At 35.3% G+C, this 14,862-nt stretch overlaps 1 protein-coding gene across 2 annotated transcripts in view; it reads right to left on the minus strand.

The window, feature by feature from the left end:
- The window catches only part of PXDN (peroxidasin), a 90,861-nt gene that overhangs the window by 48,539 nt on the left and 27,460 nt on the right, over positions 1–14,862 (minus strand). Inside the window, exons 2-4 of one of the 2 annotated variants that reach the window (XM_082306562.1) lie at positions 13,259–13,330; positions 11,282–11,353; positions 4,361–4,432 (exon numbers count right to left, since the gene is read on the minus strand). In XM_082306562.1, coding sequence (XP_082162688.1) covers positions 4,361–4,432; positions 11,282–11,353; positions 13,259–13,330 — 216 coding nt within the window. The remainder of the gene's footprint in view (positions 1–4,360; positions 4,433–11,281; positions 11,354–13,258; positions 13,331–14,862) is intronic. The other variant, XM_082306563.1, reaches the window with a different exon arrangement.

Consider the following 14,862-nt stretch of genomic DNA (forward strand, 5'->3'; position numbering starts at 1 on the left):
AAGGATTTTTAATATTTTAATTAATACGAGAATTTCTTGGACTGGAACTTCACTTTAAAGGTAATCATATTCAGGAAATAATCTCACACTGCCATGTCTTTATAGACATCTTTTATGTTCAGAGTATAAAAAGCTCTTAAAAATAGTAGTATGATGCAATGAATTTGATATTAAAAAGGCTTTCATAATGGAAATTTAAAGAAAAAGCATGCAAGAGTGATTTTTAAATACCCCCGTGTCTTCCTTTCTTAATTCTGAATTCACTATCAAGGATGGAACAGAAGAAAAGGAAATATTTAAAGGAAAAAAAAAAAGTCAAAACCAAACACATCTAGAGGAAGATAAAGATTTGATCAAATAAGCATGGTACAGACTTTCTCTTTGTTATTATCAGTCTTGGAGGATGAACATTTACAGTAAAATTCAGTCCCAGTGGCATTTTTTCACAGCATTAAATCTAGGATTATATCTTCTGTAGCATAATATTTTGTAGAGGATTAGTTTTATCATATATACCAATTGTTCATTTCTAATAGTATCTCCACATCTTTGGGGAAGTACTTAAGATCCATTAGTTGAGTATAATCTATGTTCTGAATATTTAAATAGTACGTTTGCCATTTTGATTATTGGATAGAGAATGAACAAACATATTTTTTCCACATTTATCTAAGAGCTTTCCCTTCCCAGGGGTATGAGAAGTAGTAACAGGCTTAAACCACAAGGAAAGAGATTGAAATAAGATGTGACAGTAACAGTATAAAATATTGTAACAGGATACTTAAGGAGATGTGGAATCCTCTCTTTAAAGACTTCTAAAATAAGGCTAGATAAATACCTGTTTCCAGCCATCTAGGTTTGCTGTTCCTAGCTGATCTTATTTTAGAATAATAAGGATATACTTCTCAAGGCCCCTTTCATACCTTTTGGGTTTGCTTGTTTGTTTGTTTATTAATTAGTTCTCTTTCATTATTTCTTACCACAGGTATTTTTAGCAGCAATGAGACGTTAATCAGGCTCCACTGTGTTAAATGTGCATAAGTGCCCACATACAGTTATGCAAAACCCAGGAACTCTTTATAATACAAAACAAAAAATTCATAGCAACATTTCAAAGCTACTGAAAATTGAATTGAGGGAAATAAAATTAATATAACAAGCTGCATCAGTATATGTAAGATAATATTTTTATCTATCAATTTCCCCCAAAATACGTACATGTGTACACAAACTACAGCATAACTCCAAGAACAGCTTATAAAGAGCAAAATTAGTGTGTTAATATGAAAGTTAAAAGAAAAGCATAATTAGTATTCCACTAAGATTAGCTAAACAGATTTAAATAATTTCTTTAGTATTTGGGGATCCCACTAGTTAAGGACTGCAGAGAACACTTTTTGTCCCTGATACATACAGCTCTTAAGCTGAGATCTCAAAAAATATAGTAGATATTCGGAAGAAAAGCAACATACACACATCTGGAAACAGACTACATTTAGAGCTCGATCTTGGGATCCAGGTACAGCAAACTTGTGACCTCCCAAGCCAGGTATTTGTGACATTTCAGGTGGGATTCAGTTGTCTAAGTGCAAGCATACAGAGGCAGCTTTCGTTGCCTTTGGGGTGCTCTGTCTGCCTTCCAGCTGCTGCTCCAAAAAAATGCAGGTTTCCTGCAGCTTTGTGTCGCGTGTGCCAGACCCAAACATATGTCTTGCAGATTTAACAGGGTCTAAACCAGTACTAAGCGGCTACTTTTCATCAGCGGACTCTCTCCCTTCACGTCCTGCCATGACTGAAGAGTTAGGTGACAAAATATGTATGGCTCAGTGTGTCCAAGCATCTAAAACTGCCAAGTTTTTTCAGAATTTACTCTAGCACGAGCAAGTTTCAAGATCTGATTCAAAGATCTTATTCCCTTGGCAGAAATTTCTGAAGAAAAAGATATTTCTACTACATCAGCAGCTAAGAATTCTGCCGCAGAGGTTTGAGAAGGAACCCACGAGCCACAGTAAATAGTGGGGTTTTTCTTCCCTTATACATGCAACAGGCCTCCTAAATCAAACTATATTTACAGTTTCTCTCAAAAGAGCAACAACAACAAAGAACAAACAGAAAAGTGTTTGAGTGTTTGCTTTGCTGGTAAGTTTTTTGGCTTTTTTTTTTTTTTTTTTTTTTTACAAAGCAACTATCAGTTTCATTCTCCTCCAGTCTTCCCTGAGATGTGGACCACAGCATCTACTTCTGAGAACTCTGCTGAGCATTGAGAAGAGCATTTGGTTCAGTGGTCACATCCAGTAGCAAAATGTGTTTGATAACTTGAGGCCATAGAAGCCTCAAATGCAGAAACATCAACTGAGTAGTCGGTACAGTCCCAAACTGAAGTTAGAGGACTTGGGAACTTGTTCACAAAGACTAACTTTTGTCTTGTGAACACAGTCTTTCTCCAAAGATAACATGATAAAACAGACCCTGTAGACTACTTTTATGCTAAAGATGCATAAATGACAAATCTCTCATAAACTCTAAATCTCAATGAATACCCTCCATTAAATTTATTTCCAGGCCTGCCACTGGCTTCCTGTGCTCCCATTTTCCTGCCTGGTGAGCCTTCTTTTTAAGATCTGCCCAGGAGAAGGGCTCTAAAAGAAGTGAGCTTTCTGATGTGCACCCAGCGGGGCATCAACCCTCCCCGGCAGCTCACCAGACGAGCCCTAGGCGCTGCTTGTGGCAACTGATGCCATGACACAAGGGCAGTCACCGTGCCAGGCTCCGTTTCCGTATTTCCCAGCTAGAGATGAAACTCAAACCTTGTTTAAAACTTAATTTCATACAGATTAATGTTGATGTCTCCAGTTAGAGCTTAAGTTGATACAGTGTGATATCACTGCAGGCAGAGACTTAACTGCACTCTAGTGGAAAAGCACATTCAGAAGGTGTTAATATTCCAAAGTGATTTATGTTTTTCAGTCGTAACATACATCAACAGGAAACAGCGCAAAAGAAAAAAGGACAACTGTTGCCACTTGCAGCACTATCAGGTTTGTGGCATGTGGAAGAATATTATTTTGAAAGAATTAGTAAATCAATAAATGAACCTCAATATTTGAAGTTCTACACAAAAAATAAGAAGTGCTATTAACATGCAAGTAAGCCCTACCAGTTGCTGCCAATATGCTGCAGTAATCATTTCTAGACTAGGAGGAAGAGGAAGAGGAAGAGAAAGGCATTAAGGAAACAAATGACATTTATCTATGTTTTATAATTATCACTTTTGTTTTGTATAGAAGCTCTTCCTTCAAAAGGCATCTATTGCCCTCTAAAATGAGCTTGTATGATTTTGTACCCATCTGAAGTGTCATTTGATTTCAGATACACACTGTGTCCACTAATATCCACTAGAGGTTTATAGTAACAAGGAAACTGGTACATAACATAGAAAATTTGTAATACACTGGTAACTGTCAGGAGTTTCAAAATTTACATTGGTCCTAGAAAAAAGATGTTCAGTCCCCAAAATTTATATGCTACAAAACTCATTGATCTAGTACTGTTATTAGGCAGTCAAACTTTGAAATAGCTATGTATTTATAGCTCCTTCTGTTTTTCTAAACATTACCACAATGAATGTATAGCAATGCTTTCTGATCATAAAACAAAATATCGTTAAGCTTAATGGAATCAACACAATCAGTTTTTGTCATGCTAATGACTGCATTTTTCAGTCTTTTTCAATAGAAATTATTCTTCAGTCATTACACAGGAAAAGGAGTATGATTTTAATCAATGTTTCTAGAAGACATTACTGAAACATCTACATTACAAACAATGAACTTTCTTACTTTTTAAACATCTCTATATGGCAATGATTAACACGTATCAGTAGTAGTAAGGTTTTCATTTTAAAATCTCTTCTTGTTTTAAAATATAACAAAACTAGGTTAAACTTCAAGAGACTAATTCAGCCTTAGTTATGCTGGCATAAAACAAAGTAACCGCTGCAGTCAAAGAAATTGCAATGTTATAAAACCTACAAAAATTAAATCAGAATCTCTCTCTAAGCAATACACATTAGTTTTCAACATTTTCCACAATAATGCTGCTTCTTCGTCAAAGCTACGTAACAACGTATAGGGACTCTGGGAATGCAAATCACAAATAAAAGACAAACACAGAAATGAGGAATTTGACATAGAGATCGATTTTGTTTTTCCACATGCAGATGATTATGGGGGCCTCTGCCTAACAACCCAGGGAGTGAAGACATGCAGAGCATGCAGGCAGGATGTATGGATCAAGGCGTGCACTTTTCCTCTGCAGGGGAACCATGGAGATGACAGCACAGAAGAGAAAAGGCACTTACAGTTGTTCTAGAGAGGCAAGTCCTTTAAATGCTTGCCTGTCAATTGACTGGATTTCATTCTTGTACAAATAGCTGAAACAAGAAACAATCAGTAATATTAGTACACAAACAAAAGCTACATGAAGGTGGAAAAGAAGAATTAAGTTGACACATGAAGACGGTTTTCCAACTACATATTAGAAAAAAAAATACAAAACAAAAACTAAACACATACACATAAAAATACTTTGTCATTGAGATTTCATCCCAAATGTTTGCCAGGAAAGGCAAAAGTCTGGGGCCTTGTAGGCCCTGAGGCTGTCACCCGGATGGTTTGGGCTGCCCAGTGCTCACTGTTATTACTTACTGTTTCTTTGCCCCTCAGTTTCTTTATGGGCTTGCCAAAAGTCAAAATAAATTCAGCTTAATGGGACAGAATTGCATCAGAAATGCCTTCACCAGAACACACCGGGGATGCCATTGGCTTCTTACTTTCCTTAAAATATCTCATCTGGATACTGGTACAAATATTCAAATTATGATGAAATTAGTCTTTTTACCGGACTTGGAGAACAAACAGTGAGAATTTCTATAACTCTGCCTGTGTCACCTTTTGAATATTTACAAAAAAATACAAGTTAGAATATTAGTATTGCATCCATTAAACAGCATTGTATATTTGTTTTATCACTGTGTAGAAGATGGACATTAGGTCCACATTGATACTCTATCATATAAACAGAATAAACATATGCAGAGTACCAGTATGTTCACGTGTGCTATCTACCTCTTCTACAGAATAAAAATAAATCAGGATTGATCAGTGTATGTGCTCATATTCATCATGCTTTTAACAGTAAGGATGGTTTAGTGAGGTGTTGGAAAAAATCACACAGTTTAGCTGATAACTGCAGTTTCTGCATGGAGGTAGCAAATGAAAATACTGTTGGGGTTCAGTGTCAGGCACTCTTTTTTTGTGTTAGGTTAGGAAAAGGTTCGCAGTAAGAACTTTCTCACAATTATTTGACAAACAGTTTGAAATTCAGTTAATCAGGCATGGATTTCTATGAAAAAGGGATGAAGACACTTTGGACCACAAATGGCTTTATTAGCAGACATTTTATTAGTAGTAGTTTTGGCTTTTCTATTATTACAGTTTTCAGTAGCTTACTGGAAATATTGCAAGCTTCTTTCGATGCAACAGGTAAAATACTGGCTCTGCTGGAGCTGGTGGCAGTTTTTACACTGCCTTGACAAAGGGCAACATTTCACAATAAGGTGAAAAGTTGTAGGCATCTCATGTTTGCCCCATGACAACTCTGGGGGACAATATGGAGCCGTATCTTTCCCTTGAGTCTAAATTTAGTTTTCCAATGTACTGCTTGCTGAGATTCCAACACATGAATATACAGAGACTCAGGTATGCTTAACTAACATAGACATCCATCTGAACAAAAAGCAGAGTTCCTCCAATAACAAAATAACTGATAAGGAAAAATTTGTGAGGTTTTTTAAATGCTCAAAATTCTGAACAAATTAAACTGGAAAAAAAATACTGTCTTGTGAAATGACTGTAAAAACTTAAAAAATAATTTAAAGGAGAGAGAATAGGTATATTACACTTATTTTAGATGTGGAATTGGTTTTTATTCTATTTGCAAAAATATCATTTCACAGTTATTCAAATATTACCAATTCATTTGAGGATCATAGTCATTACAATTTTGTCTCTCCTTAATTTTCCTCTCTGTATGATATTAATTTCCTATCTTATTTTCCAGCGAGAATTTTACATGCACCATTTCTTCTCACTCCTTAGAAAATTTCAAAGACTGAACAGTCAAAGTGTTATTTACCTTTCTTAATACACTCCACTTGGCAGTTTGGAAATGCCTCTTATTCCTCTGAGTGCCAAACTTCTGCTCAGACCAGTGAACCACAGAGGGCTAAGATGCTTTTAATAATTGACCTCAGTTAAGTATCTCTTGTGGGTATTTGAAGAATTTTATTCAAGAAGTTTGAATTAATCCAATTTAAAAAAAAAAAGTTTTACCAGAATCACTGATGTAACTTTTATTTACTTTCTGCAGACAAAGTAAGGCAGAGTGAAGAACAAGGGTGGGTTAGAGGAAGACTGGGATGACGACTTTGTAGTTTTGCAGACTTTTGCCACCATGCCAAGCCACTGTGGTAGCACTTTATTTGGGATTCAACTTTAAACTGCAACTTTTTCCATGTTGATCAGAAAACCCTCAAGCTGCAGGATACTCAACTGACCTCAGTCCATCATGTCCCCCCTCCACAGAGAAACCCCAGCAACCCAAGGCTACAAAAACATATGTCCTGTGACAGATGTGTTAACCATACTTTCATTTAGTTGTGTAGATGTTTCCTTGAGGATATTAACAGAAAGATTAAAAAAAAATATATATATATTCGCCTAATGAAGAGAGAGATGACAGAATACAAAATACAACTACGTAGCACTCACAAAAAATATTTATATCTTTCTAAAATGCTACTGTGCCTAACAAGTGAAACTTTGCAAACCTTGCACTAAAAAAAAAAAAAAAAAAATCTCAAAATGTATCCCAGTCACATTACCAGAAAACTGATTTAAAGTATAATTATGGACAAACTATTTTATCATTTGATTTACCTAAAAGCTCTATTACACAACTGAACCATTAGAGTTTTTGAAAGGCTGAATAAACATTGGATTAAGATGGCAAGGGATATATTCTATTAAGACATTACATTATTTTCTGGCAATTACTACTAACTGCCTTCAGAAGAGTTAAAAAAAAAAAAAAAAAAAGCTCTTCCCAGAAATGCAAGCAAGGCTGATAGAGGCCAGAGGCACTGGTCATACACTTGGGAAATGACCAAAAAAATATGTAACCAGTTATGAGAAAATTAGAAAAAAGTAGTTTTAATTAAAAAGCTTAATAGATCCCCTAGGAGTATAGTCATTGTTTTTTATGGACTGTATTACAAGTCACGCGATTTAAAGAAAGCAAGGTCCAGATATATTTGTTTGGAACAAGAGAAAAAAAATGTTCAAAGTAATGGCAATATCAGGCAGCACAGAGTAAAACCTGTCATGTAAACAAATAGAGTAAAGAGATATTTATATAGAAACATAAAAGAGACGGTAGAATCAGCAACATGAATTGCAAAGAGATGAGATCTGGAATCACAGGAGGTATTCAAAGGAAAAAGTAACATGACCATGACAGCAATGGTGGCAGAAAGCACAGAAGGAAACGTGACCTAATCCCATTTCTGGAAAGGTGAGGTGAGCAGCTCCGTACGTTGGCAAGCCTACACTGTATCTTCTACCACTATTACTTCATTCACCAAATGCAGAACAAATCTTGCATGTTCCCTTTTAGTATTTCCAGAACTGATACATTTCATACAGTCTTAATTTCCATTTATCATTTGCTTATTGCACTGTTGCCACGTCTGATTCCTCACCTCTCCATTTCTTACTAAGTGAACATGTCTCAGTGTTGCTGCCAAAGTAATTTTCATTCTTCATTTTTATTTCTTTCACTTCCTTCACATTTGCTTCTGGTTTACTGCTCTGTAAATATCAAGTAGCTTCTCTTTATCTGGAAAGCTCTTTGTAATTGCTAATCTATATTTTATATTTTTCCATATCTCCTCCCCAAATTCTTTCTTTTTATCTTAACCTCATTTTTTCCACACTGATTCCAAATCTTCTAATATCCTACATGTTAAGAATGTAATGTGTGTCTACCTTCAGTTCCCAATTATCTTCTGTCTGAGAGACTAAACTGTTGACTTTCAGGATCAGAAAGGATTATCCTACCCAGTTTCCACAAATCTGCCTGCATCTGTATTATAGGGTTGGGAAGCTTTTCCTTCTCATCTTTCTGTACTACCACCTCTAGTCAGTAAATTTAATAACTCACAGGAAGTCAATTAAATATATTCAGTATACCATATATAACATGTATACATATACATCTTGTATCAGGAAAACCAAATTACAAACGAGTTACCAACTATTTTGCTCATATGAAGACAACATTTTTAAGTTTATTTTAGACAGGGCTGTTTACATTGTCCTTTGCAGAAGGGGGACCATATGACCAAAAAACTTATATAGAATCACTGAAGTGCAGAAACAAACTATATTATGGAGTCCAAGCTACTAATGCCTTTTTGATTCTTATTAAAGAACCATATTGCCAACACTAAGGTATATGAAATAAGAAAGACAGACAGAAAGGCACAAAGGCAGAAAGATAGTGTGTCCTCTTAGTTTCATAGCAAAACAATAATAATGACATCTACTTCTTTCCAACTTTTAGTATATGAAATCAAAGACAAATTATTACCACAAAGAGCGCAGCAAGATCATGCAAAACTGTTTATAGAACTGGCAAAATTTCAATTACGTAAAGAATAAGAAAACAAATAATCCTAAAAAATAAGATTCAAAAATCATATCTGCCTAATTTTCTTTTTATAATGTAAGAACTTTTACAATGATGAATATTTTTAATGCACAGAACATTGAGAAAATATTATTACGCTATCAAAATTTGTTCTCCAGACAGACAATTCTGAAAACATATATACCTCATAAAACTCTAAGCTCAATTTCAGAAACAAACAGTACAAAGAAGCATTTGAAAATCCCAGGGCTTCTTTGAGACTTGCTGGAAAAAGTATGGTCTAAAAGACCAAAAACTGCAGCAGAGGTACAGGAATGGGCCTTGACATCTCTGAGACTGGCTTTTTTTTTTTTAATATTGTATTATGTCTCACAGTTACATACTTTATATGTAACTATATATTTACAAATAATTTTATATGCACTTATATAATTATATTTACTAATAGTTACACATTTTATGCTTATATATACTTATATTTTGCTAAATCAAAGCCACTGAGAAATGACAGGTTTTCTAAAATTACGCAGTGAATTATACATTTTCAGAACTATCTGCAATCCAGTACTTCAGTTCTCATAAGAACACAAATAACATCATGGACTAATGATCTCATTTTATGAAATATGACAATACAAGTTAGGTTTGCAAATATCTATAGGATCAGGCCATTCAAAGCCTCAAATATTCCAGATGATTTGGGTATATAATATTAAATTCTGAACAATATTTTTGACTTTTAATAAATAATACAGTTTCCATCCCCCTAATTTTTACTTCAGTTCATCCTATTGGGAAAAGTAGTCCGTTTTGTTTCCTTTGTTCCATAGAATACACTTAGCATGTACTTACTCAGCTAACATTTTCACAGCTGAATTGTATTTATTTGGTACATTTGAGCCTTCTGTATTGATATCTGACCAGTACCAGCATTTTTATAACTTTAAGGCTGCACAGTTTAAGGCTAAACATTTATATCACAGCCATTGAAATAGGCAAAAAGATCTTAAAGTTTATTTAGGCAAAACGGGGGATGGCTTTAAAGAAGAGCTCTCTGCAGCTAAATGAACTACCACATTGAACTTTATATTCAAATCTTCCAGGGAACAAGAGGAAAAGGAAAAGATCTTCCTCTCAACAATATATAGATAAACATTACTACATGTATATCAAAACAAACAAATCATAGTTCAGTTATCTCTTTTCACTCTTTTATTGAACTGAACAGAGTGCATAGTTGAGTTCTATCTCAGGTTTACTACAGCTAGGCAAAGGCAAGCATGTGAAAATAAATAACTATTATAACCAAGCAGTATTTCTCCACAGTTGCTGACTATGGAAAGAAGCTTAGCCACCCTGAATTAGTAGACCTTACGTACTGCACTACCAGATCCACTATATAACCGTGTCTTGTAACAAATACAATCATCATGGACTTTAATAATTCATTGGGGATAGTCTGTTCAGTATTCTTTTTCCTCCAGTTGTATGTAGTTTAAACAATTTTATTACTGAAAGCCAATACACATAAAAAGGAGATCATGAAATGTAATCAAACACAGCATGGAAAAACGGGTAATGTGTCTGCACAAATTTAAGTGATTTTTATTTTACTCCTTTTTCCCACCTCCTTAGAGCTATTCAGGCTGTATTCTTGAAAACTAGATAGAAAATTAAGCTTCTGAATTGCTTCCAAAACCATGAAATCTCAAAGTGACCATTTTTTTCTGTACTGCACTCCAGCAATGATCAATGCTCCAAGACAACAGAGTGAAACTTTTCTACATGACGCTACATAAGGCGAACTCCAGTGACTAGAGCTGAGAATCCATGACAACTTACTATTTAACTTAAGCCTTTTTTGCAGATAAAAATAACAATTTTTGATGCCTTTTCTTTACTCAGACAATTAATACACTTGGTATGTTTGTTAAAAATGGAAGGAGTTATTCTTAAAATACACAGGCTGCCTGAAGACACAGACCTTACAGCCAATCATAAAGGTACTTTTCTATTTTATGTTTAACTTGATTTTTCTCTTACGAATTTATACGGCATTCAGTGAACAATTTAGGAGTCGTTAAAAAGCTTACATGTTACAAGCTTCTGTAAACACAAATCTTGGACTAGCTGCTTTTAAACCACTTTTCAAAAAACAAACTTAAAAAAGTACTTGTATAAACTTGTATGCTTCAGTGAACCTTTAAAGAGGTGACCTCCTAAACGTTTAAACATATCCCTTCTTAAATTATCTTTTACATTGCATATAGTAAACAAGAACTAGTAAGTCTTAAAATCTACTGCCTACAGGTATCACAGTCTTATACTAGCAAATCTCAAAGCATCTTATAGAAACATTCACAGTTGCCCCCACACCATAAATTCTTTTCACAGATATTCAAAACAATGTATCTCCTGAGATAGATTAAGACACAATCTCAGATTAAAACACTTTCCTACTGAAGAAGTTCAGTTACATATTGATGCAAAAAACAACATCCATTTAACTTACAGATATTTCAGATTTTCGAGGTCTTCAAATGCTCCACTCGGTATTCTTTTAATTTGATTGTTGTTTAGAAGCCTATAAAGAGAAATAAACAGCTGTTCATTGTAACATACATGAACAGTAGGGAAAAAAACAAAATGCGTAACAGCAGATGTAAATGTAGCATTAAAAGGAAAACTTAAAAAATAACAAAACAAAAAGCTTTTTCCCTAACAGTAACTTATAAGAAAAAAAGTGACATGCTTACAGCTGCTCAGTCACTACCTTGCAGGAGAAAACTAAAAAAATAAGACAGAAATAAATAATAATAATAATAATAATAATAATAATAATAATAATAATAATAATAATAATAATAATAATAATAATAAAATCTAAAACCTGAAATTATGTGGCTTTTTATGGGTATCTGAGATGAAGATAAAGCGCAAAAAAAAAAAAAAAAAAAAAAAATCCTGGTCCCAAGTCAACACAGAGGGTTGAAATTGATACAATTGACATTAACAAAAATGTGTCATTAACAGGTGCATTGAAGTGACAAGGGACTTTTCCTAGATGTTTCTTAGTGATATTCTGTGTACTGGGCCCTTTACATCATACAGGAACACAACTGTCTGTACTCACAGATTTACACTCATCTCTCATGCAGTGGTTTTGTGAAAAGAAGGGAATCCAAACTTAAAGAATCCTGTCTTTATTTAGTACTTGTGGATCTCAGATCAGTTGTTTGAACAGTTAAAACTTGAGGCTGGATATCTGACAGAAACTGTAATTCAAAACTGGGGATCAACTGCAGAGGTATGATCAAAGGTGATTAGGAGTAGGGATAGCTAGTAAAAAAGTTTTGGTAGCACAGATTTGGACAATATGCTTTTGGGGGAAAGTCCTATCATTTCGTCTGGTGTGAATATACAGTGCAAGATGTCTCAATACATTTTTTGTTATGTGCTTTCAGAATAAATAGATAGTAACAATGCAAAGCTCACTGATATCACTGTATTCTATTTCAGTTCACGCACTACTTGTGTTCTAGAAAACAGTCAAATTTGTAATCATAAGTTACGTACATTTAAAAGTAAGAATAACTGCACATCATAATTCCTCCTCATGTCTGCTAATACAGTAGAGAAGAGAAACATGCATGCATCTGTTCAAACGTGACGTTTGAAGGAATGACAAAGGAGATACTAAGTTAAAACTTTAATAAACACACTATTGGCATTATGGGTTTGTAAAAAGTCTTTTAGAAAACATGGACTTCACAAACGTAGATGGTAACAGAGAAGTCTGTAAAAGGAAGCTCAGCAGGAAAAAAAGCCGTCCAACTTCTGGCAGTCCTGGCGAACACATTAGAATAGGAAAGTTCAAAACATTAGAGTTTGTCAAATATTTTTAAACTGCAACACATTTGCACATCTGAGCCTTTGAACAGCTTTGTTGTAACTCCATGATTCATTATGTGATATTCCAACAAAGTAATTTAGCACAATTTGGAAAAAATTATAAAGTTCTGTATTTTTCATATTTCCAATTAAAGAATGTTAATAAAATATCAGGATGTAAATAATTTCCTTTTTTATTTTAATAGAATCATAGAATCGTTAGGGTTGGAAAAGACCTTTAAGATCATTGAGTCCAACCATTAACCTAGCACTGCCAAGTCCACCACTAAACCATGTCCTCAAGCACCATGTCTACCCTTCTTTTAAATACCTCCAGGGATGGAGACTCAACCACTTCCCTGAGCAGCCTGTTCCAGTGCCTTACTACTCTTTCGGTGAAGAAGTTTTTCCTAATATCCAACCTAAACTTCCCTTGGCGCAGCCCCTTGGGCCTAAACCTCACTCTCACCTGTGTAAATGCTACAGCTGAAATTTGTGAGACTACTTAGCTGTGAAAAGTGAGCAAATTTGGCACATTATCAAATTAATCATATTAAATCAAAAGAGGAAAGGGCCTTAGGGTTGAAAAATAACTTACAGTGTATTCAGGTTTTTAAGCCGTCTAAACTCTCCAGGCTGGATTTCTTTAATCCTATTAAATCTTAGGTCTCTGTAGAATAAAGAAAAAGAAACATGTTATAAAAAAATGTGCATGTGTTTTCATATGAAAAACTGAACTAAGTACAAGTCTTTTGTGACCACAGTGACCAGCCTCTGTCCATAAACTATAGCTTTTGACCAAAGGAGAAGGCAAACCAAATCCGAACACTGTTTGACAACTTGAAGCAGAGGACTGACCAAATCCAGCCTCAGCACTCAGTGCGGAAGGTTGTATCTAAGTTGAACGTGTGGTCATGAAGGATGTTCTCTTCCACAGCGAAGCATCTTGTAACAGGATGTTGAATTGTATTTCACTAAATTGAACTGTCTTTGTATTTTAAAAGTTACTTGTAAATAATACAGTGAAACAGATAGAGAACAACTGCGATCAGAAAAAAAATCAGGAAAAAAGAGACAACTTTCAAGACTTTTGAGCTACTCCATTCTTCTGTTTTGAGTAAGAAGGCTTAAGTGCCTTATGTTGGCCTGCTTCTAAAACCTATAAATCCAGCTGCATGAACCTACTGATTTTCTTATTTATTTTCTCTTACTTTTTGATACATTTTTATCATCTTCCATTTCCTGTTATATCCATAGCTTAATGAGAACTTCTCCAAGAAGAGGGAAACTCCAGTTTCTCAAGCAAGGTGCTGCAGAGTGAGCAGGGAGAGGGAGCAAGGTGGCAGAGGCCCGTGGATGTGGGGAGGCACCCCAGCTGTGCCAGTCTCACACCTCTCTCCTGCTGAAAGAAGCGGCAGCATTTTCCACCCCTGCCCATCCCCCTTCCTTCCCTGGCTCCAAGTTGCACCGTCTTGCTGCTTGCTCGCACTTGGCTTTCGTATTCCGAGTGGCTCAGAAACTTGTCAGGACTAGCAATAAACCCAAGGAAAAAAAAAAAAAAACAGAACAGGAAAAAATTTTCTGCCTGATTAGCAAACTGACTGGGTTTCCTGGGAGGCCACACAGGTGAGAGAGGGACTGTGAGGAAAGAGTGGGACCAGGGGAAAGGAAGGAGGGCAGCAGGTCTGCCCTCTTCCCTAGCAGCAGACCAAGGACACCAAGACCTTATAGTCTCTGGGAAGTGAACAGAAGGGAAGCAAACAGAAAGTAAGTAAAATCTGAAAGACTGTGATCACACTTATTGCACTGTCCTTCCTTCAATCTTGGCACCAAAACCATACCTAATTAAAACATAAATATGCACTGCATTTTAACAGGTAATATGTTATCAAGAAGTCTCTCTGGAATTTGGTATTTAGTCAAAGGAAACACAGAAAAGCAGACAAAAAGTCGGCTGCATACTAATCCCATATAACCCCAGTGGCTGAGGTTGCAGGTAATGCGGGGTATAGGCGCCTGACGTCTTGCGAAGTACATACTTAAGCATCATTCCTCATGAATCAGCCCATCAGGGCTTATTCAGCTCTGGGATAATGGCCTCAGAAGGACTTTTGCTATGTAAGTGTTTTAGGATGTGGCCTACTGTTCGTTGTAAGGAAAGGATTAGACATGTGGTTTTGTTTGGATTACACTCCACCAAAA

Source organism: Platalea leucorodia, assembly GCF_965183815.1.
Source record: "Platalea leucorodia genome assembly, chromosome: 3".
NCBI classification, from domain to species: Eukaryota; Metazoa; Chordata; class Aves; order Pelecaniformes; family Threskiornithidae; genus Platalea; species Platalea leucorodia.